The following is a 27,827-nucleotide window of genomic DNA, read 5'->3' on the forward strand; positions in this document are numbered from 1 at the left end:
TTCAAATATTAGTTCAATCCAATAAGAAAATACTGACATATATGTAGAGTTTGAATATGTTAGTGCCAGTTCATATTGAAAACACAATTAGCATTTTGGTTGTAATTTGCCTGTAAATATTTTACATTTAGGATGCATTTGGATAAGTTCCTCCTGGTTTTGTCCGCTGTCATCATTTGTGTGTCTTCTTCACGCTTCCTTGACCAAGAATGGAATGCCTGGAAAGTCAAATATGGTACAGTATATAAAATATATATAAACTTGTTTAATACAAACTCCAACTCAAGTTAGAATAGTATTAGTTCTAAATCTAGAATGAATGTACTGAACAGGCTTATTGTGAACAGGACTATTTACTATGTGCAGACAGCTTAACCACTTGACCTCTGGAACATTTACCCCCCCTTCGTGACCAGGCCATTTTTTGTGATACGGCACTGTGTTACTTTAACTGACAATTGGGTGGCAACGCTGTACCCAAATAAAAATGATGGCCTTTTCTTCTCACGAATATTGTGTAGGTTGTGATGCCTCAGGTCAGGTATGGGATTTTAAGGGCAGGAGTAAAGGAGGTATGCAGTAGTAAATAAAATAAAATTTATTATACAGTGTATTTATATACAACAGAGGAGTGAATATATGGGTAAAGTCCCATTGTGCAGGTGAAGAGGAAATATAGGTTGTGTTACATGTGATAAGTACGTGACTTGAAAGTATCGTGGATAGGTCCAGCTCTGCAGTTCCTCTTGTCAAAGGACAGGGATTGGTGCAGAGAGGGGACCTGATCGGTAATCCGACATGTTTCGGCCTATCAAGGCCTTTATCAAGGATGTGTCACCGATTCTGAGAATAATTGAGAATAAATATATATAAATATCAAATCATGATATCATGGTGATTCAAAAACAATTGATATAAAGTATGGTTGAACATACATATTTGTCCACTTCTTAGGGTATTGCCTCCCCAAAGTTTCTCCAGGTGCTACAGGAACAGTGTGCTGTGTTGGTGAGAAAATGGCGATTTTAGAAAGGAATTGGGTATACAGAGATTTGCTCATAAATATAATAGTGATAATTACTTCTTGGGTAGCATGTCTGGTCCCAGGGTCCTATGTGGTTGAGGTTAGGGAAATTCCCACATTGATAGTAATCGTCTGTAATTATAGGTGTATAGACTTAATTACATGCCGATGATAGTAGGTACATAAAATGTTGGGAAAAAGTTAGGTTTGGTTTAGGAGATATAATAAGTCTCCTACCAAATCTAAACTTACATTTTGGTTGGTTCCTGAATGGTAAAGTAACCGTTGCAGGATCTTAGTCCGTTTGGAGACGATTCCTGTGCACAAAGTGATGAACAGCCGTTGTCTGCAAGGTCCGTGTTCCTCCCTGGGTTCGGGAGAGACTGAGACATTGCAGTGTTCCCCGGCCTTTTATGGGCAGTCACGCATGCGCAGTCGTGCGCTGTGTGATGCCGATGGGCGGAGTCCGTGATACGGTGTGATGCGCGCCTGCGTGAGGCTGGAAACCGCATCCCTTGTAACCGTGCGGACGTGCCTTTGTGGCCGCCGACACGGAGTAGAAGCCGAGATCCCTGACAGGGATAGAGGAAGGTAGAGAGACCCCCCCATCGGTTTCAGATGCCCCGATCCCGGAGGATTCGGGGCTTACCGTGCCGGGAGCTCCTGGAGATTAAGGGAAGGAGGCAAAAGGAAGTTGGACAATCTGGTTAAAGAACTTGATTATGCGATGGTGCACTGTGCAACAGTGTCATCACATATAAATACATAATACGTATTGCAATATTGTAACATTAATTAGGACATAAAATGAAATGAAAATTGCAGCATATATATTAAGAAGAAACGTCTGTGAGAGAAAGTGGGTGGGTCGGAGGGAGAGATTGTGGTCGGTCTAGCCAGTTAAAAGATACTGGGTAAAAGATACTGGGTAGAATAGCCCAATGATGTTGTATGGGATTCAAAAAGGTCTATGGTGAACCATAGTGGAGTCGGGGGTGCAAATTGTATGAATCTTGGAGGGGGGAATGTCAGTTGAGATTATGCATATACTTTTGGGGGTTCCAGGGCCGGTTCTGTGTCCTAGGTAGGGGTTTAATCTTTCTTCCCCGATGAAAAGCCTTGTAAAAAAGGACGGAAGCTTTGTGCTTCATTTAACCCAGGCGGGATAGTAGCTTTAAGTCGCGAAATCCATCGCATTTCCAATTGCAATAAGGTTTTATTCCAATCACCCCCTCGTAGCGGGATGTGGATTCTGTCCAGGGCCATGAATTTGATTTTAGGCATTTTGTAGTTGTGGTATTCTTTTACGTGTCTCCCTAGTGGGACATAAAAGTTGCCAACATGCATGGTCTGAAGATGTTGACTTACTCGTTTGCCAAACTCCTGTCGGGTTTTCCCTATATAGAAGGACCCGCATTCGCAGGTCATCATGTAGACTATTCCCCTGGTCTTGCAGTTGCAAAAATGTTTCGGGTGAAATGGGTCACCATTGGGTAGTATGGTATTGATCGTTTGGGAAATAACGTAACATTGGGCACAGGACCCGCAGGGGAACGTGCCTTTTGTTTTGCAGGGGTCTTTTTTGGATCCTTCTTTGAATTCACTTTTTACCAATTGTTGTTGTAGCGAGCCGGCTTTTCTGAAGGTGATGGGTGGATGTTGAGGTAGGAGTTTAGAGGTGCTGGGTTCTTCCAAGAGGATGGACCAATTTTTTGTGAGGATATTTCTGATTTCCTGGTGTTCGTTAGTGAATCTGATGATTATTCGGGTATCTGGTTCAGTTTGAGTTGGTTTTTTATTTTTAAAGAGCAGTGTTTCTCTGTCTTGTTGATTGGCACGATTAAAGGCCTTGCGTAGTGATGTTTTGGTGTAGCCTCTTTGTGATAGTCGAGTAGTTAGTGCATTGGCTTCTATTTGGAATTTTGCTGGATCTGAGCAGTTCCTTTTAAGCCTTAAGTATTGGCTATAGGGTATTGAGTTGATTAGAGGTTGAGGGTGAAAACTTGAGGCATGGAGAATCGAGTTGCCTGCTGTATCCTTTCTGAACAGTGTGGTGGAGATTTTGCCCATAGTATCTTTATATATTAAGGTGTCGAGGAAAGATACTTGATGTTTGTTATAGGTCATCGTGAAGAACATATTATGTTCGTTCTGGTTCATCTTGGTTAATAGGTCTTTTATCATGTATTCCGGTCCATTCCATATAATCAATATATCGTCAATATATCTTTGCCATATAAGGATTTTGTCAGTGTAGATGGTGTTTGCCTCGTTTGATAAAAATTCTTGCTCCCATGAGCCTAGGTAGATATTGGCATAAGATGGGGCGCAGCTGGTTCCCATGGCTACCCCACATGTTTGGATGTAGTAGTTGCCACCAAAGGTGAAGATGTTGTGGTTGAGTATATAATCCAGCATGTCAATGATGAATTTATTGAAGTTTTGGTCTCGTTCACTATGGCAATGAAGTATGTTTTCAACTGCCTGTAGTCCTTTGGTGTGGGGTATGTTGTTGTATAATGATTCGACGTCTATAGTGATTAGGTAAGTTTCTTCTGGAACAGTGATGTCGTTGAGTATCCTCAGGAGATGAAGGGTATCTTGGGTATATGAAGGTAGTTCTTTGACATGAGGGCGTAAGTATCTGTCTATGATCCTGCTCATAGATTCTGAAATGCTTCCATTTCCCGAGATGATAGGTCTTCCCGGTGGATCATGCAGGTTCTTGTGTAGTTTCGGTAGGGCGTATAGTGTGGGGATTCTTGGATGCGGTGTTCTGATATATTCCCACAATGTTTGGGAGATGATGCCATTCTTGAATGCATTGTCGATTTTGGAGTAGAAAATTTCTTCATAGGATTTTGTCATTATGGGAAGGATCTTCTTGTAGCATTTAGTATTCGACAATATTGTATGACACATGTGTTTATATTTTTCTTTGTTCATGATGACTACATTTCCTCCCTTGTCTGAGGGTTTGATGATGATGTCATCATTATTTCTAAGTTCCTGGAGGGCTTGCTTTTGCTTGTTTGTTAAGTTCGACGTGTGTTTTTTCTCTTTAATTGATTCTATATCTTTGGTGGTTTGTCGGACGAAGAGTGCAATTGCTGGGTTAAGGTTGAGGGATGGGAATTTATTAGATTTCCTTTTGAAGGACAGTTGGTCAGGGGGTGTTTCCCGTTCATCTTCGTCAGGTTCTTTATCAGATTCAGTTGGATCGTCCCAATCATCTAGGTCACTTTCCTGAAGTAGTAGATTGAGGTCGCGGATGGCTCTGAACTCAGCCGCGGTTAATGTGGATGCAGGTTGTGAGGGTTGAGGTTGTTTTTGATAAAAGGTTTTGAGTAGTAAATTTCTGGCAAATAGGTTCACATCTTTGATGGTTTCGAATCTATCCAGGTTGGTATTTGGGCAAAAAGAGAGTCCTAAAGATAGTACTTCTATTTGGTCATTCGTCAGTGTATGAGATGAAAGATTTATGACCGTTTTTCTTCCTCCCGTTTCTTCTCTGATTGGTGTTTCTTTGGCGGTTTCGGAGTTGTTTTCCCTAAAAAAACCCCTTGTTGTTGTTTGGGGTCCACTTTGGATCTTGTAAAGAAATAATGGGGTTTGAGGGGCGGGTTCATGTTACCCGAGTGTGTTCCTTGTTCCTCTGCAGGATTGGTTTCTTGGGGTTCCGTTTCCTGGTAGTCTCACGAATAAACTTTCTTTTGGTGGTATTTGATCACTTCTGTGCTTTTTATTTTTTATGCTATAAACAAAAAATGCAGACAATTGTGAAAAAAAACAATATTTTTTATCTTTTGCTATAAAACACGTCCAATAAAAAAAAATGTAAAAAATCATATTTCTTCATAAATTTAGATCAATATGTATTCTGCTACATATTTTTGGTAAAAAAAAATTCCAGTAAGTGTATATTGATTGGTTTGTGCAAATTTTTTTATAGCAATGGCGGCGATCAGCGACTTTTAGTGGGACTGCGATATTGCAACGGACAATTTGGCCACTGACACTTTTGACACTTTTTGGAGACCAGTGACATTATTACAGTGATCAGTGCTAGAAAATATGCACTGTCACTGTACTAATGGCACTGGCGGGGAAGGGGTTAACTTCAGGGGCGATCAAAGGGTTTAATGTGTGCCTATCCAGTGTTTGTGTACTGTGTGGGAGGTGCTTTTACTAGGGGAAGGCATGGATCCATGTCCCTGTTTTGCAAGAACACAGAATCAATGCCTTCCCTATTGACAGAACGGCAATCTGGCTTGTTTACATAGGCAGACTGCCGTTCTGCCTCTCTCCTCGATCATCAGCGGGTGCCGGTGGACATCGAGTTTGCGGTACCTGCCGCTGGACATCACACACAGCGGGAGCAAAGTGCGGCGGCGCACATGCGTGCCCTGCCCGGAAGAGCCCGTTCACATATATATACGTGATCCAGCGCACAGGTGCCGCCCTGTAGCTGTAAAGCTGCTATAGGGCAGACCTGAACTGGTTAAAGCTGAATACAGGCACACAAATTTTTAAATATATTTTTCAATAGGCACCAAATCCATTCACAAACCCAGATGTTACCTTGCAAAAGCAGCAGTGGCATCATCATTATGCTGCACATAGCCTGTGCAGAGAGCAGAACTGTGGGAGGGATCTGACAGGTCTACCCACTAAAGGCTGCCTGCAGAAAATGACAGGAGGTAAAAGACAAGACAAGTCACCCTGTACAAGGAGAGAGAACAGGAAGCTCCTGCACAGAGGCAAAGTACATGAGCTGATTCTTGCTGGATCACTGGGCAGACCTGGAAAAATACACAAAGATCGCTAAGATTCAAGTGACATTACACATTATTTTTAAATAACAAACATGTCATACTTACCTGCTCTGTGCAATACTATGCAGTCCCAAACCTCCTATTCTGGGATCCCTCACCGGTGCTCTCTGCTCCTCCTCTTTTCTGGGGAACCACCATAAAAGCTGCTTCCTATGGGTTTGCACCTACAGGCTTGCTCCCTCGCTGGGTTATGTGCATCTATAGAGCGGTGCGGCCCCTTACCTTCTCTTCTGGAGTCCCCCCAACGCTGTCTCCTACTCCTACAAATCGTATACTGAGGGAGCACCCATGCAGGAATGCTTCCAAGCTGGGCTGTGTGCATCCATAAACACACACAGCGTGACTCAACAACCCTCCCTGCTCCCTCCTAACAGGGTTTGACTGACAGCAGCAGGAGCTAAAGGCTTCCGTTACTCTCAGCCAAGCGTAAGAGATAGGGTAGAAGGGACAAAACAGATGCAGCCAGGCACAACGCATCAGGTAAGTATTTAGGGAGAGAGAGGGGCATAGAGAGTGGTAGAATGTTTTTTTGCCTTAAAACAGGAAATGCAATAAGTTACTGTAAAAAAAATAAAAATTACCTTTAGAACCACTTTAAGTGAAAAAAATCCAGCTTTAAAGTGGTCCTAAAGAGAGAAACATTTTAATTTATTGCATTAAGTAGTTGCGGCTGGTGCATTGGGGGCACAGGGGCGCCGCCCCCCCTATCCATGAGTCCGGCCCCCTAATCTACATGCAGGGGCACCGGACGCATAAATTCCAATGGGTTTTTTTTTTTTTTGAAGCACGTGATTAGAGCCAGAGGCTCTAATAGGCTTCAAAAAAGGGTGGGCACGGGGCGCAGAACACTGCGCCCCGAGCCCACCCAGTTTTGTGACAATAGCGAATGAATATTCGCTATTATCACACTGATTCTCCTCCCAGCCAATCAGAAAGCGGGTCCTGAGACCCGTTTCCCAATTGGCAGAAAGGAGAGACCATACTATTGGCTAAGGAGGAGGAGGAGGGAGGAGACGCAGGGGAAGCCACCGTCGCTGCTGGGGGAAGCCGCCGCTGCCTGCCCTCCACGTCAGTCCAGGTGAGTGATCCAGCGATGGGGGGAAGGGGGGTGATATGGTGTGCGAGCTGGTGTGGTCCTTCTGCCGCCCCCCCCTGGCCCATGGAGCACAAGCTGCCACTGGCATTAAGGTAAAAAACCTTCTGTTTTCAGGTCGCCTCCATACTTACCTGAGCCCAGTTTCGATCCAGTGCTGTGCCCGAGAGCAGTGTCTCTCTCCGCTCGCTCTCTGTGTCAATGGACACACAGAGCATGGCTCGGGATCAAGTCAGCATGAGTTCCCCCCATAGCATGCAGCTTGCTATAGGGGCATTCAGCAGAGGGAAGGAGCCAGGAGCACCAGCGGAGGACCTGAGAAGAGGAGGATCAGGGCTGCTCTGTGCAAAACCCACAGAGCAGGTAAGTGTGACATGTTTGTTATTTTTAAAAAATCACTTTAAGGTCCTGTGTTGACAGCTGTGGAAGAATCTATCTAAAGCCAGCCTGTGGCCGCCTTGCCGCTGCTTATGGGGTTCATTGAACCTTACAAAGGAAAGGGTCCACAATGTGTGCACATGTGCTTGGCTTTTTCAGAGTGCAGAGGAATACATTGCAACAGGAATATGTCCTATTCAGAAGATATTCACTGCACAATATGGCTAAGTACAGGACAATGTAGAGGGGGCTTGGACAGCTTCTTATACAAAAATATTAAACTGCCAGTGCCTGCAGTATTATAGCTAATGGGTATTATCACTACATAATGGAAACTGCTGTCTGAAATCTGCAGAGACTCTCTGTGAAGTATATTTATATCTATATTTTATCTTGGATATAATGGGGAAGGGTTGTACTACACACCAGTTAAGCTACACAATATGTCCCCTGCCAGCTCCCCGTTATGCTGGAGGGGATGTGGGGACATAGCTTCCCATGCCCACATCTGGTGGTCCTGCCCACTGATTCAGCCATTTTGGCGAGACGTCCTGCATGTTATCCCTGTGATTATGGGCAACACCCTTCCCTCTGATCCATGGACAATACTCCTTCACTGCACCCCTCACCCTCTGAAAAATACAGACGTTCCATCATCCCCCACTTGCTTAACTTAGCGAAAGCCCTTATCCCTGCCTTCTGGGGTTCGGCCAACGCTCCCACGTTTAAACTTTGGCTGCGAAAAGTTGAGGATACCTGTCAGATGGAGTAGCTTTCTTTCCTGACCAAAGATAAACTGCACTTACACACATCAACTTGGTGGCCCTGGATCTCTTTCAAAAAACCACCTCCCAATATATTCCCATCCTCTCGGACGCACCCTTGGACTGCACCACACTCATCACTGCTCCCGCTGCCCCCACTGGGTAGCTTTATATGCTTACTTAGAGTTGGATGTTAGCTGTTAGATGTCTGCTAGCTATATTCTACGTGTTGTTGATGACTCCGTTTCTCTACTGCTGTGTTTTTGTACCTTTTGGCTTTTTTTATCAAATACCCCTTGGCCTGATTTTTCCCCTCCCCCCTCCCTTCCCCCCTATTTTTTCCTTTCTCCTGCTTTCTAGCTTTCTTACCCCCTCCCCCCTTCTCTCTATTTCTTGTCTTCTCATACTTCTATGTTTTCCTCGTTCTTTTTCCTTTTCTCCTATCTCCATGCTCTATTTGCCTTTTTTCATTCTCTAAAAGTGCCAAGTCTGACCAGTTCCTTCTATTCCTGTTGTCTGCTCATTTGCTGGAATTGTTGTTCTTTGCATACAGTTGTTGTTGTGACTTCTGCTCTCCACCTAGTTGGCTGATATTGGCCTGTTGTATAACTATTTCAGTTTTTCAAGATGCCTTGCTTTATGTTTGTCGGTTATGTCACGGAATGTTTACATTGTACATGTCTTTCTTGGCTTTAATAAACATATATTAAACAAAAAAAGAATGGGGAAGGGTTAGAACCTCTGTTAGGTTTTCTTTATATGCCCTTATGGTGACATTCACCCTCTCTTTTAGTCCTGGTGACCATTGCCATAAGGACAGGAACACATTGGAAACATAAAACGTTACAGCTGTTAACAAAACAGACCCAAATGGTCCAGTGGGGACCCTTATTCTTGTGACAACTGTCTATGTGGGGATTCCTCCTCACTTCCTGTTATGTCCTTGAGACAGGAAGCAAAGGGAAATCTCCCCATGGAAAAACACACAACAATAAAAATGTATAGAGGTTTTAACTCTTTCCCTTTCTATCCATAACAAAAAAAATTGGGGATTTCTATGCATGTTAAAGTTGGTTATTGTATAAATAGCCAATAAAACGAAAAATTTATATCAAATACTTACCGTAATTTTCATTTCCTGATGGACTCCATGGCAGCCTACGTGTGGGTTAGACCCGCCTCCTCCTACCTCATAGGACCCCACTCCCATAAATTTCACTCTGCCCTAGAGACCATGTTCCATAAAATAGCCTCCTCCGGCAGATGGGTGGGGACTCCGGCTGCCATGGAGTCCATCAGGAATCGTGGCCACCATAGTACCTATTATTTTGAGGCACTGTGAGGCCCGGAGATGGGATGATGACATGGCCAGCTGTACTCTGTCTCTGATAATCGGGATTTTCTCTAGAGGCAAGGAGATGGTACCCTTGACTGTATTGAATTGAGCCCCGAGAAAGATAAGTGACTAGATCTCTGTGAACCAGGAGTTGCTCTCGATCTTGCGACAGAAGTAGTAAGTCATCTAAATAATGGTGAAGACGGACTCCCTTGATTCTGATCAGGGCTACCACAGCCAATAAGAGTTTTGAAAATACTCGAGGAGATGTTGTGAGCCCGAATGGGAGACATGTAAACTGAAGATGGTGTTGATCCACAGCAAACCGCAGGTATTTCTGGATCTCTGTTGCTATAGGCACATGGAAATATGCATCCTTCAAGTCTATTGACACAAGCCAATCTCCTGGCTGAACCGCCTGGCGGATTGTCAATAGTGTCTCCATTTTGAATTTTTCCTTTTTTATAAAGGAGTTTAGATGTGTGAGGTCTATGACCGGTCTCCAGGAGCCGTTCTTCTTCATTACTAAGAAGAGTGGAGAATAGAGGCCTTGAAACCTCTCTTTGGCTGGTACTGGAACTACTGCACCTTGAAGCAACAGCGCATCTACGTATGCCAAAAGGATTTGCCTTCTTCTTCCGACCGTGGAAGAGCTGTGGGAACGAACTTGAGGATAGGTGGACTGCAGAACGACCAAGTGTGGCCTGTGAAGATTGTCCTGATGACCCAAAAATCTCTTATCGAGGCTGCCCAGACGTGTCGAAACCGGAGAAGGCGAGCACCGACCTGAACCGTCTGGACAGGCCCAACATCAAAAGGACTTAGCCGATTCCCGGCTACTAGAAGAGGCTCCTTTGGAAGCCTTTTGGTTTGAAGATGGATTTTTCCTCCATGTTTTCCGGAATTCACGACCAGGTCTGTAACTTCGAGCATCCTTCGCTCTATCCGAAGATTGTCTGGACTGTGTCCTTCTCTGACACAGCAGGCGACGATCCTGCGGGAGGAACCCCGACTTACCGCCCGTGGCCCGCGAAATAGCGCTCTCCAGTTTGTTCCCGAACAAGGAAGACCCTTCAAATGGAATACGGCACCAAGCCTGCTTGGAGGAAGGATCAGCCAGCCAGGGGCGCAGCCATAGAGCCCGTTTAGCTGTCACTGAAGAGAGCATGACCCGGGCCACCAGACGAATAATATCTAGGGAGGCCTCCCCCAGAAAAGAAGCCGCCAGTCTGAGCTCATTCACTGAAGAAGCTCTGGCTACTTCTTCTGATACAGACCTTAGATCCGAATCCACCTCTAGTGTCCAGGCCTCCATGGCCTTGGATAAAGCCGCAATGGCTAGGGCTGGTTTACAAGCCATTCAAGCAGACACATAAATCTTCTTAAGGTTAGTGTCGATTTTTCTTTCCAGCCCATCTTTAAAAGACACTGTGTCTTCGAGTGGAAGAGTAACGTGCCTCGCTAATCTCATGAGGGCGGCGTCCACTAGGGGCGCTGACTCCAGGTGCTTCACATCCTCACTCTTGAATGGGTACATCCTGGAAACTTTGGATACCAGAGAATTTTTCCTCTCTGCACATCCCCACTCATCCAAGATGATCTCGCCCAGCTCACCTAAAAAGGGAAAGTTATGGTGCTCTTTCTTTAGGTGTTTGAAGTACCTTCTTTATTTAGATGGAGACTCTACTGGCTCCTCCCACTTTAGGGCTCCCTTAACTGCCTTAACCAGGGTAGGGACCAAGGCAAAATCAAAGCCTGTGCCAGGAGTATCTGATTCGTCCTCACCTCACCGAGGAGTTGAAGCCGGAAATGCTCTGCTGAGAAGGGCCGGGAGTACTGAGGCTATCCCTAACAGGGATGTCTGCCATACCAGCCGAGGGGCTACAGGTGCGGTCAACCTCCAGGTTTTGTAGGGATTCTTGGACCACCCGTCTAACCAGGGATTCCACCTGCTGGTTATCATTCCCCCTTTCTCTAGAGGCATGGGCAAAACATGCATCAGATAGTGATTTGCCATCAGAAACACGTGCTGCACAACCCCAGCAAGATCTTCTATCAGGGTGTCTTTGTGCTGATGCAAGCGTGGAGCCTTCCCTGTGAATGTGATGTTTGGTAGAAGACTTGTGGCGACTAGTGCCAGGAGATGTGTGATGACGTTGTGACCTAGTAAGGTCCTTATCTTCGCGTGCTTTAGTTTGTTTATCAGACCTAGAAGGGCTAAGAGAAAAGGGAAAAATTACCCCTACTGCCCTAAATCCGAACCGTACAGGGATAGGTAAAAATAATACCACTCTTACCTGTAGAGTAGGGGTTGGCCACTGGGGGGGCGGTGAAGTATCCATACTGCTCTTAGCAGGAAGACTGTAACAAACACAGGAATAAGGAAGTGCTGCATACACAGACTGCACACAGACATCCAGCAGGATTAGGTTTACCACTAGCAGAGAACGATCAAACACAGGGAAGCAGCCGCATATGCCCGCAGTACAATCCCAATGTGATCCACTGTGACAGCAGTTTAAATCTGCCGCCAGATGATGACGTCACCGCCCCCCCCTGTGACAGACAGCATCCGTGCGCATGTGTGAGCACGAACAGCCACTCCACTGCGCCGGCACCGCCCCCAGACACCCAGCGGTGACCCGGAAGCTGCGCTGGGACACAGGAAGAGCCGGGGCCGCAAGATGAAATGCACCTGCGTTCCAAAACACCGCAAGACAAAATACATATACAAAAAATGGCTGCCATACGTTACCAAGCACGCTCCGAACCACGGTCTGACCTGGGACACGAAAACCTCCAGTGCATCGATTCGGGGTGTATTAATGGGCCTCCCGCTAGTAGCTAGGATGATTGGCCGTATTCAGCTTGCCCGCCAGTGGCCAGGCTTTATGCTTCTCCAATGCATGGGATTGTACACCCGTGTCCTACCCCGCTAGTAGCTAGGGCGTACTGGACTCTTCAGGAATTCAGCCTGGAATCAATCGTGTAAATCACCAGGAAATAGACCGAAAATCTTCAAGAGGTAAGACTTGATATCCATCCAACAGGAGGAGGACAAAAAAGGAACATGGTCTCTAGGGCAGAGTGAAATTTGTGGGAGTGGGGTCCTATGAGGTAGGAGGAGGCGGGACTAACCCACACGTAGGCTGCCATGGAGTCTGTCAGGAAAAATAATTAATACATCCCTTTAGGCAGTAAAGCTACATAGGGATTAATTTCCAATCATTAAGTTTGAATGTGATGGTGCGCTTTTCAATGTGGAATAAATATAAACAATATATATCCTAAACACAATAAACATAAATAATATTGTGACGTGGTGAAAACCAAAAGTGATTTTCAATTAGACTAATAATCTGTGAACAAAAGTCCAGTGAAATTCAACCGTATAAAGATCAAACAAATCACACATAAAGAAATGAATATTCTTTCAAGATATAATGTTGAAAACAAATGATATTTAGGTGAAAAGTCCAATAACAAATCAATAGAGTGATGGGTGATTGAGTGATCCCTCCACCTGGTGAAATGCCTCCTTACCCGGCGGAAAAAAGGTAAGTGCCTGATAAGAAATTCCTGTGATGGTGATATATATATCCCAGTATACACCTGCCAAACGTGCGCGATCCCACCGGTGATAAAGCTTATAAAGCCTCTTACCAGATGGTAAAGAAAAGACAGCCTCTTGGTCAGCCGATAGACTGCAGGCACTTTTTCTTATCCCTTTATGTATAGATGGATGGCTCACACATTATCCTGTATACCAGACAAAAAACAGCCTCTCGATCTCATTATATAGGCATGGATAGTTCCCACAATGTTCCAATGCGGTACCTTTGTGGCAGACATCGGCTGACCAAGAGGCTGTCTTTTCTTTACCATCTGGTAAGAGGCTTTATAAGCTTTATCACCGGTGGGATCGCGCACGTTTGGCAGGTGTATACTGGGATATATATATCACCATCACAGGAATTTCTTAACAGGCACTTACCTTTTTTCCGCCGGGTAAGGAGGCATTTCACCAGGTGGAGGGATCACTCAATCACTCATCACTCTATTGATTTGTTATTGGACTTTTCACCTAAATATCATTTGTTTTCAACATTATATCTTGAAGGAATATTCATTTCTTTATGTGTGATTCGTTTGATCTTTATACGGTTGAATTTCACTGGACTTTTGTTCACAGACTATTAGTCTAATTGAAAATCACTTTTGGTTTTCACCACGTCACAATATTATTTATGTTTATTGTGTTTAGGATATATATTGTTTATATTTATTCCACATTGAAAAGTGCACCATCACATTCAAACTTATTCATTATTTATATTCTGGTTGCAGCCTTTCATTCAATCAGCGCACCCTTTCTTTTGCCATTAATTTCCAAATTCCTCTGCACATTGTTATTCCAATCTCCCACCCTCTACATCACTACAGGAGAAAGGAATGGCATAGGGGCTGGTGGATGGCATTACAGCATGCAGTGGGGGACCAGGCATTCAAAATTAAAGAAAGTGTGCTGGATGCAAAACATTTTTCCATTTTTTAGCCAGCAAAGCGAAGATCGAAAAGTAAAGTTAGTTGCCCTTTAAACAGTGAGTCATTCAACTAGCATATAGTTCAGTAAATTAAGTGGTTTTGATTTCAAATGGTTGAACTCTAACCCCTAAACCAATTAGTGCTGTTTAATTACCTTCTTTTAGGAAAGAACTATGGCTCTTCATATGATGAGACATTTCGGAGGAAGGCTTGGGAGGCAACATGGTATAAGGTGCAGAACCACAACCAAAAGTATGACCAAGGCCTGGAAAAATACAACATGGAGATGAATCATTTTGCAGATATGGTAAGTATAAACTTCTACTATATCTTGGGAAGCATAAATGCAAGAAATTAGGTAAAATCTACTGGATAGCAGGCCAAGACTAACAATCTGGCACCCATGGAAAGTGCAAGGGCCTGGAATGGCAGAATATTTGTGGGCTTGCCATTCATCCTATAGTTAAGTGGAAGTAAACCTTTCGATTTAACAGTTCCAATAAACTGTTACATTCCGGCATGTGCTGGAAATGTAACTGCCACATTGGTTGTGCTCTCAAACAAACTGTCAAACCATCCAATGGTTGGTGTTATAACTGATCACATGTGCAGCATTCCTTTTTTTTTCTTGTTACTTCCTTTGCTTTATTTTCAACTGGTAATCCTACAAATAACAAACTTCCTGTCCCTGCATGGCTACATCATTCCTCCACTGCATCTATAGAGAGAGCCATCGTTGTCACCCTAGTGCATAAAAGAAACAGAAAAGCGCCTCTAAGTGGAATATTTAATAGAACATGGGATCAGAACAGACAAATGAACATTCATATGGAGGATGTGTATAAAAGGCTCATCTGTCAAGTATGGCTCCCGGGGAGATCGTCTTCAGCGCCCCAGGTCCGGGTGTATGGAGACCACAGTGTGACAGGAAAAAGCCAGCAGGGTTCCATGTCGTTCCAAGTGTAGTACAATGGAGAGCAGCATGGAGAGCAGCATGGAGGGCAGCCCTTCCTCCGGTGATCACATGTCATCCACGGCGCTGCGCTCCAAGCTGCTCTCCATCATACATTTGTCCAAGACTGGATTTAGACCCATGTGACCGGAAAAAGGCAGAAGGGTTCCATGTCATTCCAGGTGTAGTGCGATGGAGAGCAGCGTGGAGCACAGCCCTTCCTCCAGTGATGTCACACGCCACCCACGGCGATGGGGGCAGCTGCCTGCCGCAGTATATCTGCGGCGGGTGGTCATAAACTGGTTAAGGATAGAGACTGAGTAAATTGTCAGTGCTATATAAATACCTGTAGTAAATAAACAAAACAAAACCCAAAAGCAAACATTTATGATATTGCAGATTACCAATTCTTAGATGTGATGGCTGCATTAGTTTTCTTTTTTAGGCTTTTGTTCCTTTTTCTTTTATCTGGTGATCTGGCCAATAAGTTTGCTCTTTTTCAACAGAAAAAGCTCTCCTGCAAATGTAGGAATTAAAGTATTGCGACAAAACATTTATCACTGACAGGAGTTCTTACAATGATCAACTTTTAGTTATTCATGTCAAACCTTAATTGTAAAAAAAAAAGAAAAAAACGCTGTTGCTGTAACTGCTTGTCTAACTGCAGTGTTAGCTGGAGTTTGGCTTCAACGTGTTGGTGTATCTAAATCTGCTAGTCCATCTAACACTTCCCTCCCCCAGACTGACAATACTGCTGTCCAAAGGTGCCCCCTGTGCTACTTCATCCAGAGTGGGGGCATTCTAGTAGTGTGTTACTGGCTTGATTAATAGGTGAAAATAGTCTAAAAAAAATGAATGCAGCCATTATATCTAATGATTGGTAAGCTGCAATATATGACATTTTTGGTTTTGGGTTTATTACTGCTTTAAACACCAGTTGTAGGATCTAAAATTCTTCTATTGTTTCTCTTTAGACAACAGAGGAGCGTAGCACCCGAAGCTGTATTTCTAATAAAAAAAATAGCACCTTGAGGTCAGACATTCCTTTGAAGGCTTATTCAGAAAACATGGAACTTCCATCATCAGTTGACTGGAGAGACTCGGGGTGTGTTGCCCGCATTAAAGATCAAGGTTTCTGTGGATCCTGCTGGGCATTTGCAACGGTAATTAAATAATTTCCTATTATCCTTTACAGCAACCCATCAAACAGATACATGTGTACAGTCTGTGCTCACAGTTGGTTCTCACACATAGTATATGTTGGGCTCATGGTATTTTATCATGGTTTGTAATAGTTTATGTTTTTGTGTTTTTTTTTTTTTTTTCGAGATGCGCAAAGAGAGATCACACAAACACTTATGTGTATAACATTTAATTAAGTAATGACAGATACAGATAACAAATATAATACAATTTGAAAGTGTAACAAAAATACTTAACTATTGATGCCTTTTTTGCCAAGGATTCCCGCCCACTTGTATTGCGGTTTGGTACTGATGATCAAAATTAGGAGCTTGCATTTAAGGGATGGCATTCCTAGAGCATTAGGTCATCTAAGGCAACCAGGCTTAGAATTCATTTTTAGATATTGCGAGCAATAATGTAGCACTGTCCCCATAGGGTTTGCTGTATGATGACTTCCTGGGCCTCCTCTGATTACCAGCATACAGTCACTTAGGGTGCCATTCACACATTCATCCTTACTCCAAATTGCTCGTTGCTCAATAAACAGTCCAGGGGTATTGGTTTTTAGTATTTATTGTGGAACGTGGATGGGAGAAGGGAATAGTGGGATACTCCAACTGGAACTATACATTGGAAAAGGACAACTCTCACTTGGCTTCACCAGGTTGCTTGTGGAAGCAGTCTCACTGCTTAAACCATACTGCCACGTGTATGGAAAGGGTTAAGTCTCTTTACTCTTTCTCCAGAAGTAGACTTGGTGATCTACTTTATCTTCCGGGTACTCCCTAGCATCCCCTTTGCTGACACCCATCCATTGACTTGTCTAGCTGCAAGGGTGCCCCCCCTCCCCAAGTCAGGCCCCTTGACACAGATCTGTACTCATTGTACTGCAGAATCAGATCCTTGCAGTGTCTGCCCTCCTAGTTAGCTTTACAGGACCTCCAGGTTCAGTTCCTCTCTAGCTCTTTAGACCCTCAGGTCCAGCACCTGAGGCTGCATGGCACTTCTACAGAGGGGGAGGCAGTCGCCCCCTCCCTCTGGAACTCCGCTCTCCAGCTGAAAGATCTCGAGCACATGTGCTCCTGGCATTTATACAGTATCCCAGCATGCACCGAGGTATTCTCCTTTACCGAATCACCAGGGCTGTACCAAATGCCTGTGCACTCAGTTGTCAGGTTTCCTCCCACTGTCCAATATGCTTCCCTATTGGACCAGTGTGAAAAACTCTTCAGACAGGCTGAGTGGCACCTGAGCACATTGAGCAGGCCTCACTAGCAGATCCTGCTCTCTGGTAGGCAGAGAACAATATAGATTTACTTGCAATCCCTCTGGAAAGCAGACAGGATTCAAAACTATACTCTCTCTCTAGCACCTACCTAGGAGGGTGCTACAATAATATTAAGGAAATGTGAAATTTCCCCACCAATTGGCCCATGAGTGGGAACCACTGCTAGTGGCAATTGTAAGATGATATAAAGCTATCTGGTCCCTGTTTAGATTTGCCATTACTTTACTCCATAACTGACTTCCTTTTTGGCTCTGAGATGCTAAAAAACTGATTAAGCTGCAAAGGAAGTCAGTGTTAAGAGAATGCAAAACTGTAAAAAGTGTTGTGCTCATCTGGATGCTTTATGATGAGGATTATTTGTGGTGATAACATAATATTTTTTTTTTTTGGTATTGTAAGTTCATACCTTTTCACAGAGTTGAAGTCATCTTGTTTGACTCTTAAAGAAAAAATGATGATAACGATATGTAATAGAAAAGTTAATAAAACATGTTGATGTTGACAACACCTACCTTTTACCATGGCCACCTATCAATACACAACTAACGACTCAGTTTACTAAGTTATAACACAAGGATTAGGAACCTTACTTTAGCTGTGTGACTGTAACCTACAAATCTCATTTGACTTGTCTGAAAATAACTGTCACTTTAACCACTTCCATACCGCGTCATGTAAAATGACGTCGGCAAAGTGGTTGTGAGGATCCGGGCCGCCGTCATATGACGTCGCCCGGATCTCCCCTCTACTGCTCGCCCCCGGGGGCGCGCATCGCGGCGATCGGGGGTGAGGCTCGTCCCTCGGACATAGCCCATCCCTGATCAAGGTAAACAGCCAATAGAAAGTGGCTGTTTACCATGTGATCGGCTGTGTCAATCACAGCCGATCACATGAGCGGCTCCAGCACGAGCCGCTCGTTCTCTCTGCAATGCGCGCCCCCGGGGGCGCGCAGAGCAGCGATCGGGGACGAGGCTCGTCCCTCGGACAGAGTCGATCCCTGATCTAGGTAAAGAGCCAATGAAATTGGCTCTTTACCACGTGACCGGCTGTGTCCAATCACAGCCGGTCACAAATGTCAACAGAGAACACGGTAACAAGCTGTCACCGTGTTCTCCTCCTCACACACTGATCCTGTGTGAGGAAGAGAGTGTGGTAACAGCTAGTTACCAATCATAGTGCACCCCAAACACACTGATTGCCCCCCCCCCAATAAAGAGCACCTATCACTAGCCCATCAAAGTACCCGAGTACCTGTCACCAGCCCATCAGGTACTCAGATGACAGGTACTCGGGTACTCTGATAGGCTGGTGACAGGTATTCGGGTACTCTGATGACGGGTACTCGGGTACTCTGATGACGGGTACTCGGGTACTCTGATGACGGGTACTCGGGTACTCTGATGACGGGTACTCGGGTACTCTGATGACGGGTACGCAGGTACTCTGATGACAGGTACTCGGGTACTCTGATGACGGGTACTCGGGTACTCTGATGACAGGTACTTGGGTACTCTGATGACGGGTACTCGGGTACTCTGATGACGGGTACTCGGGTACTCTGATGACGGGTACTCGGGTACTCTGATGACAGGTACTCGGGTACTCTGATGACAGGTACTCGGGTACTCTGATGACAGGTACTCGGGTACTTTGAGTACCTGTCAATGGAGTACCCATCATCAGAGTACCTGAGTACCTGTCACCTACCCATCAGAGTACCCGAGTACCTTCCACCTGCTCATCAGAGTACCTGACGCCTGAAGTACCCGAGTACTTGCCGCCTGCTCATCAGTACCCATCACTACTCATCAGTACTCATCAGTACCTATCACGTATCAGTACTGATCATCAGTACCCATCAGTACAGTATCACCTATCAGTATCAGTACTACTCATCAGTACTTATCACCTGCCTGTCACCTGCCCATCAGAGTATCCGAGTACCTGTCACCTGCCTATCGGAGTACCCGAGTACCTGCCACCTGCTCATCAGTACCAAAGTACCTGTCACCTGCCCAACAAAGTACCCGAGTACCTATCACCCTTCATACAGCCACCATGTCCAAGTCCAAAAAGGTTTATATACGTCCTCCGTTTAAACCTAAATACCGGTGTTGTGGCAGCAGATAGCTGCCATAACCCTGGTATTTTTTTAAACGGTGGACGGTTGGCTTTCCGATAAGGGTGGTCCCAGCGGCGGATTTGCCATGGGATCACCCTTCCGGGATGGCGGAAGAGGCGCCCCCCCCCCCCCTCCCGCCACGTTCCGGTCCTTTTCCCCGCTTACCGGACCCGCCGGCAGCGGGGAAAACGATCCGGGCCCAGATCCTCACAGACAGGATGTCGAGTGAGGGCAAGCTTGCCCTCACTTGACTCTATGGTCTTGGAGGACCGGAGCTACGGAAAATGTTGTCGCCTAGCAACCGGTTTAAAGGTCCTTTTTTTTTTTTTCATTTTATATAATAATTTTTTTTTTCTATCTTTTAGTGTACTTGTGAGATCTGAGGACTTTTTGACCCCAGATCTCACAAAAAAGAGGTCCTGTCGTGCCTATTTCTATTACGAGGAATGTTTACATTCCTTTTAATAGAAATAAAAATGATCAATTTTTTTTTTTTAAACGGTGTAAAAATAAAAAATAATAAATAAAATAAATAGTAAAAAAAAAAAAAAAATTAAAGCGCCCTGTCCCCGTGAGCTCGCGCGCAGAAGCGAACGCATACAGAAACCCCGCCCACATATGTAAACGGTGTTCAAACCACACATGTGAGGTATCGCCGCGATCGTTAGAGCAAGGGGAATAATTTAAGCCCTAGACCTCCTCTGTAACTCAAAGATGGCAACCTGTAGAAATTTTTAAATTGTCGCCTATGGGGATTTTTAAGTACCAAAGTTTGTCGCCATTCCGTGAGCGTGCGCAATTTTGAAACATGACATGTTGGGTATCTATTTACTCGGCGTAACTTTATCTTTCACATTATGGAAAAAAATTGGGCTAACTTTACTGGTTTCTTATTTTTTAATTTAAAAAAGTGAATTTTTTCCAAAAAAAATGCGTTTGGAAGACCGCTGCGCAAATACGGTGTGATAAAAAATATTGCAATAATCTCCATTTTATTCTCTAGGGTCTCTGCTAAAAAAAATATATAATGTTTGGGGGTTCTAAGCAGTTTTCTAGCAAAACAACTGATTTTAGCTTGTAAACACCAAATGTCAAAAATAGGCCTAGGCAAGTGGCTAGGATGCATGATGATGCTCCTTGGATGTTAGGCCCCTCTATATGGCTAGGCTGTGAAAAAGTCTCACACATGTGGTATTGCCATACGCAGGAGGAGTGGCAGAATGTATTTTGGGGTGTCATTTTTGCTGTGTACATGCTATGTGTTAGGAATATCCTATAAATTGACAACTTTGTGTAAAAAAAAAAAGTTTTCATTTTTTTCCCACATTTTCCAAAAACCTGTGGAAAAAAATGATATGTTCAAACGACCCATAATGCCTCATAGAATATACGTTGGAGTGTTTGCTTTCCAAAATGGGGTCATTTTGTGGACTTTTCCATTGTATTGGTGCTCTAGGGCCTTGAAAAGTGTGATAGGTAGTAAGAAAGTTTTATGTGTATTTATGCTCCTAAAACGCCTTATGGTGCTACTTGGACGTGGAGTCTCTTTTTGTGGCCAGGCTGTGTAAAAGTCTCACACATGTGGTATCGCCATACTCGGAAGGAGTAGCAGAATGTATTTTTGGGTGTAATTTTTGCTGTGTACATGCTATGTGTTAGAAATAGCTTATAAATTGACAACTTTGTGGGGAAAAAAAAGAAAAAAAAATTTTTTTCTTCATTTTCCCAAGAATTGTGGGAAAAAATTACAACTTCAAAAAACCCACCATGCCTCTTACTAAATACCTTGGACTGTCTACTTTACAAAAAGGGGTAATTTGGGCGGTATTTGTACTGTCCTGACATTTCAGGGCCTCAAGAAAGGAGATAGGCCGTCAGTACATCTGGTGTGATCAATTTTCAGTAATTGGTACCATAGCTTCTAGACTCAATAACTTTCACACAGACTAAATAATATACACTAATTTGGGTTAATTTTACCAGAGACATGTAGCAGTATACATTTTGGCCCAAATGTATGAAGAAAAATTAATTTTTTGCAAAATTTTATAATTGAAACTAAAAAAAAGTGTTTTTTTTTTCAAAATTTTTGCTCTTTTTTTGCATATATCACGAAAAAAAAAACCCCAGTTGTGATCAAATACCACCAAAAGAAAGCTCTATTTGTGTGAAAAAAATGATAAAAATTTTGTTTGGTTACAGTGTAGCATGACTGAGCAATTGTCATTCAAAGTGTGAGAGTGCTGAAAGCTGAAAATTGGTCTGGGCAGGAAGGGTGTCTAACTGCTCTGTATGGAAGTGGTTAAAAAAAAAAGATCTCTAACCTGATTTATTAGCTTTGTGAATTAAGTCGATTGGGTGCACATTTAGCCAACAGAAAAATATCCAGGGAGTTACAGTGCCACTTCTCCTTGGCTGCTTTGTTAGCAACTGGACTCCATCTTAATGCTGTTTACAGATGGGTATATGTTTCATGTTACAGTATTATGTATTTAGGTGGCCTGCTGACCTTAAGCCTGCTGGGCAGGCATTCTTGGGGTGAACTAGCAAACATTCAAGTTACAAAAACTACTCTCAGGCTACGATTACAGTAGGTAAGCATTTGGGGAGATGGGAGTGAGGCTATGGTCAGGGAAGGGAAGCAAAAAGAATAAGTGAACATTGTTTGGAAGTGCACTTGTCCTTTAAGTCAGTGCTTCCAATAGATCTAAATTACAGATATTTGGAACAAGATTTTCTGCAATTTTTTCCGTCAGTTTATGCATATTTTTCTCTAAGTCTGTCAAATAAATATGCCATGAGAAAAACAGAGTCTGCCACTGCTGATCTTCTGAAAATGCTCACTGCCTAGTGTTTTTGGTACAGAATCAATCATTGTATTTCATTCTGTGATAGATTTGGGCAGGCAGCAGGGCTAAATGCTGCACCTGTTCCTCCTGAGTGCACTAAAATGCCGGGAATGCACACACAGGGGCTAAACACTCCATGTGCACGAAGACTTAGGGTCCTTTCACAAGAGCGATCAGATCAGATCCGCCTGTCAGTTTCTTAGGCGGATCTGATAGGATCCCTGATGCATCCCTATGGGGCAGCGGATGTCAGCGGAGGCATCCGCTGCCATCCGCATCCGATCCTGTCCGTGAAATCCGGACGGATGGAAACCCTATTTTCCATCTGTCCAGGGGATCGGATCGGATGAGAGCGGACAGGCGGTCCGCTCTCATCCGATTCCCCCTTAGAGATGCATGGGGCTCTGACACCTCCCTCTCCGCACACAGAGCGGAGAGGGAGCTGTCATTCGCCTGCTCAGCGGGGATCTGTGTTTCGATCCCCTGCTGTGCAGCACGGATTCGCCCTACACAGGCGGACCGTGTGAAAGAAGCCCTAATGTGCAATAGTTCATCTTTCAATATTACTGAGATCCAGTGGTCTATCAGGGAATGCTGTAAAGCTACCTATTTCTTAGATCAAAGTCCATTTTCTTAGAAGAAAGGAGGCGAATCTCTAAATTGTATGTAAAATATAAAATATAACTAGTAGAAATACATTAAGTATAATACAGTAACAAGTAGTGATGAGCCAATCACCCCCCTGTTTGGTTCGCACCAGAACACCGCGAACAGGGGAAAAGTTTGTTCGAACAAATTAACTTCATTGAAGTCTATGGGACTCGAACATCAAAAATCAAATGTCCTCATTTTGAAGGCTTAAATGCAAGTTATTGCCCAAAAAAAGTGTATGGGGTTCCGGGTACTGACCTGTGGAACATGTAGCAATGCAAAATTTTTTTTAAAAACAATAGTTTTTAAAGGAGCAGTTATTTACTGATTTTAATGAGGCTTAAAGTGAAACTATAAAAATGAAAAATTCCTTCAAATATCGTGCCTGGGGGATCCCCTTAACCTCTAAATTCCATGCAAATTTTGAAATCGCATGTACTTGTCATACAGGTTCAGAAAAATTGGGCCTTGGTTGTTGGTGGTGCCTGAACACCCCATCCCCTCGCAGTTACTCTTGCTGGGCGCAGGAAAGGGCCCTGCTGCTAAAAATTCCATACAAATTTTGAAATCGCATGTACTTGTCATACAGGTGCAGAAAAATTGGGCCTTGGGTGTTGGTGGTGCCTGAACACTGCAACACCTCGCAGCTACTCTTGCTGGACACAGGAACGGGCCCTGCTGGTAAAAATTCCATACCAATTTGAAATTGGCAAAGATCAAGTGTTGTATGTTTTCTTATAAGTGATCTAGTGGGGGCGCTGTGTTGTCATCTGACCTGGCCAAGGTTGGGTGTCGGCTATGCAAACCTGCTGCAGTGATGGGGACCTGGAAGGTTAGTATCGGCAGGAACTGAAACTGAAATTGAGCCTTTGGTGTTGGTGGTGCCTGAACACCGTAACCCCTCACAGTTACTCTTGCTGGGTGCAGGAACGGGACCTGCTGGTAAGAATTCCATACAAATTTGAATTTGCATGTACTTGTCATACAGGTGCCAAAAATTGGGCCTTTGGGGTTGGTGGTGCCTAAACACTGTAAACCCTCCCAGTTACTCTTGCTGGGCGCAGGAACGGGCCCTGTTGGTAAAAATTCCATACAAATTTGAAATCGCATGTATTTGTCATACAGGTGCCAACATTGAGCCTTTGCTGTTGGTGGTGCCTGAACACCGTAACCCCTCACAGTTACTCTTGCTGGGTGCAGGGCACAGGGACAGGGCCTGCTGTAAAAAATGACATAAAAAATTTAAATTGTATGCGCTTGTCATACAAGTGCAGAAAAATTAGGCCTTTGGGGTTGGTGGTGAGCTACACCAAAAACATTGTAGGAAGCTAGCAGAATCAAGGTTGAGGAATAGGATAGGCAGCATATGCAGTCTTCAAGGGATAGCAGACCCCTAGAAAATTCAATCAGTTACATCAGCATCAGGGGCTTGATAGCTGCTGTTGATCCAGGACTGATTCATTTTGATAAAAGTCAGCTGGTCAACAGGGTCTGTGGACAGACGCACTCTTCTGCCTGTCACAAAACCTCCAGCAGCACTGAACGTCCGTTCGGAAAGCACTCTGGAAGCAGGAAAGGCCAGTAGCTCCATTGTATATTTAGCAAGTTCTGGCCAGTGGTCCATCCTCAAGACCCAGTAACCCAGTGGATGCTAACTTGGAAAGGTCTCCAAGTCTTCTCTTGCCCCTAGATAATCATGCACCGTATGATGGAGACGCTGCCGATGGTTGCTTAAACCTAACAGCCTTGGGTGCTGCTGAGGACTAAAGAACTGTTTAAAGGCATGTCCAGAGAATGTTGGCCTCCCAGTGTCTGGAAAGATGTTACACAAATTTATTTTCAAGGCCTCCTCAAGATGTTTCATCCTCTGCTCCCTCTGCGAAGGCAGGATGAGCTCTGCAACTTTACCCTTGTAACGTGGCTCAAGAAGGGTTGCCAACCAGTAATTATCCCTTTCCTTGATAGCAAGAATCCTCTGGTCCTTTTGCAGGAATCAGGGAGCCCATGCAAGGTAAGTTGGAGGAGGCATGAGCTTCTGAGTCCTCTGGGTCACTAAAGATGACATTGTCAAGAACAACCTCTCCTCAACCACGAACAACTCCTGGGGTTTCTGAGGAATGAAAACCATCGCTTGAAAACTGCTGTATGCTATCCTCTACATCCTTCCTCTTCCTCCTATGTGTTTTGTGTCCCTGCAGGCATGATATCTGCATAAAGGGGGCCTTGTGAGGAAAGGAAGTCCTCCTCTTCCTCCTGCTGTCTGCCTCAAGTGCCCTGTCCATGATTCCATGAAGCATGTGCTCCAGCAGGTGGACTTGAGGGATAGTTTACTGATGCATGCATCGACCCAGATCACCATCCTTGTGGCCTCCTCAAATGGTGACAGGACAGTGCATGCATCCTTTATCAAAAGCCACTGGTGTGGCAAAAAAAAGACAAGCTCCCCTGAGCCTGTCCTTGTGCCGAACTCACACAGGTACTCATTGATGGCCCTCTGTTGCGTGTGCAGCTGCTGCAGCATTGCCAATGTTGATTTGCACCTGGTGTGCATGTCACAAATGAGGGGGTTGGTGGGCAGGTTGAATTCCTGTTGAATGTCAGATAAGTGAGCACTCACATTGTATGAACACCGGAAATGGCCACAGACTTTTCTGGCCTGCCTCAGGAGATTTTGGAAGCCCAGTTATCTGGTCAAGAAATGCTGCACCACCAGATTCAGGACATGTGCCAAGCATGAAACATGTGTTAAGTGTCCCTATCGGAGGCGGAGAGAAGGTTGGTGCCATTGTCGCATACAACCATTTCCTGGCTCAAGCTGTTGTGGCGTCAACCATCTCTGAGCCTGCCCCTGCAGACCTGACAGAATCTCTGCCTCCTATCCCCTAGACATACATACTGAAGCACGGCATGTCATCTTTTATCCTGACTGCTTGCGTAACCCCTAGAACGCTTAGGGAGCACTGCTGCTTCAGAGGACAATTGAGCAGAAGAGGAGATGGAGGAAGAAGAAGAGGAGGAGGTGGTGGAGTAGCCAGATGTGGCAGAACCAGCACCAGCTTTTCGGAGGCATGGTGGCAAAACAAGCTGCAACACTAAACCCTGTCCTGCATCCTTCCCTGCTGCCAGCAGAGTTCCCTGTTCATGCCTGCTGAAACAAGAGTCAGCAGTAATGTGAACCTTCCTGCTGACTGCTCTGTCCAACAAGGCCAAAACACTACCATCCGCATGACGGTAGAGAGCCAGAATGGCCTTACGCAAAAAAGAAATGTATTTTTGGTACCTGCCACTGTGGTACAGCACATTCGACAGATTTGCGAAAGGGAGCAGAGTCTACCAGATGAAAAGGCAGCAATTGTAGTGCTAGCAATTTGGCCAAGCTAGCGTTAAGATGCTGAGCATGTGGATGGCTGGGACAGTATTTCTTTCTACGGTTCAGCAACTGGGGTAGTGAAACTTGCCTGCTGCTCAAGTCAAGCGGTGGTATACTGCTAGCAGATTGGGTGCAAGTCTCTGTGGCACTCATTGCTATATCATCATCATCCCTCTAAATGCAGGTTTTTGAGAAGACATGAGGTATAGTAGGGTTAGAGATCCCATATGAGGAGTAAGGTGAAGTATGCTTGTTTTTATTCTGTGGCTCTTTCAGGTGCTGTTGCCAATGGACTGCACGGCAGGTCGTCATATGTCTTGTCAAGTATGTGGTGCCCAAGTGGATGGTGTTCTGGCCACGCTTGATCCGCTTCAGAGAGATGTTGCAAACAGCATCGCTGCAGTCTACTGCATATGTGCTGAAAAACGCCCACACTAATGAACTTTGGAAGTCTGCGGTGAGTTTTCAGCACCCTGCACCTATAGATCTGTTCTGTGATGCAGTAGGTTGGCTACTCCTATGGCAGCCCCTGGAGCACATCCTGCCTCGTTGGAGTTGTGCCTCTCCCTCACTTTCCTCCTCTTTCCTGTTAGGCACCTACGTACAGTCAGTGACCTCATCATCCCCTCTCTCCTCGTCACTGGAGAAAACTTGGCAGTATGCTTCAACTGTGGCAACATGACTGCTAGTTTCTTGTCTGTCATTGTCGCCCCCTCTCTCTAGGCTCACGTTATTCCCTTTATCAACCTGGTAACCAACATCACAGCATTCAAATTGCTGCCCATCCTCCAGCAGCATGTCACTGACACTATGATCGAATAGTTCAGGTGACTCCTCCGTGCATGATGGTGGGATGACAGAAGGAGTAGCTGTGGAGAAGGAGCCTGTGGAATGGGCTGCTTTGGCAGCTGTGGTGGAAGGCAAACTAGTATGAGCGTGGGTGTCAGAGGACGAGGAGGATGAGGACGGCTTATTATCCACTCCACCAACTCTTCTACATTTTGTGGCTGAATAACACGGCCAGCACTGAAAAAAAAGGACGGGCGTGCCCCACCTGCAGGGGATGCACCATGTCTGTGACCCCCACTTTTCACTGTGGACACCGAAGCTGCCCTCTTTTCGTGGCCTGTGAGCGTCTGCCTCTCCTTTTCAGCCTTTCGGACATGATGTGGATTTTGGGGGGGTTTTATTACTGGTTGATCAATATATAATCTATATATAATACACTGCTGATATGTACTGAACTGACCGATAGATACTGAATGGCCTGATAAATACTCAAGTGGCCTATATATCTATATAGATATCAATTTATGGTCTATACTGATATGACCAAGAGATACTGAATGGCCTGATATATACTCAAGTGGCCTTTATATCTTTAGAGATAACAATGTATGGTCTATACAGAACCGACCGATAGATACTGAATGGC

General features: G+C 44.7%; 1 protein-coding gene across 1 annotated transcript in view; it reads left to right on the plus strand.

Moving 5' to 3' along the window:
• Positions 1-27,827, plus strand: part of LOC309552542 (uncharacterized protein) — a 126,466-nt gene that overhangs the window by 81,984 nt on the left and 16,655 nt on the right. The window contains exons 9-11 of the mRNA XM_082253496.1: positions 132-235; positions 14,140-14,282; positions 15,902-16,090. Of these exons, the coding sequence (XP_082109622.1) occupies positions 132-235; positions 14,140-14,282; positions 15,902-16,090 (436 nt within the window). The remainder of the gene's footprint in view (positions 1-131; positions 236-14,139; positions 14,283-15,901; positions 16,091-27,827) is intronic.

The sequence above is a fragment of the Pelophylax lessonae genome (genome assembly GCF_965119305.1).
Source record: "Pelophylax lessonae genome assembly, chromosome: 4".
NCBI classification, from domain to species: Eukaryota; Metazoa; Chordata; class Amphibia; order Anura; family Ranidae; genus Pelophylax; species Pelophylax lessonae.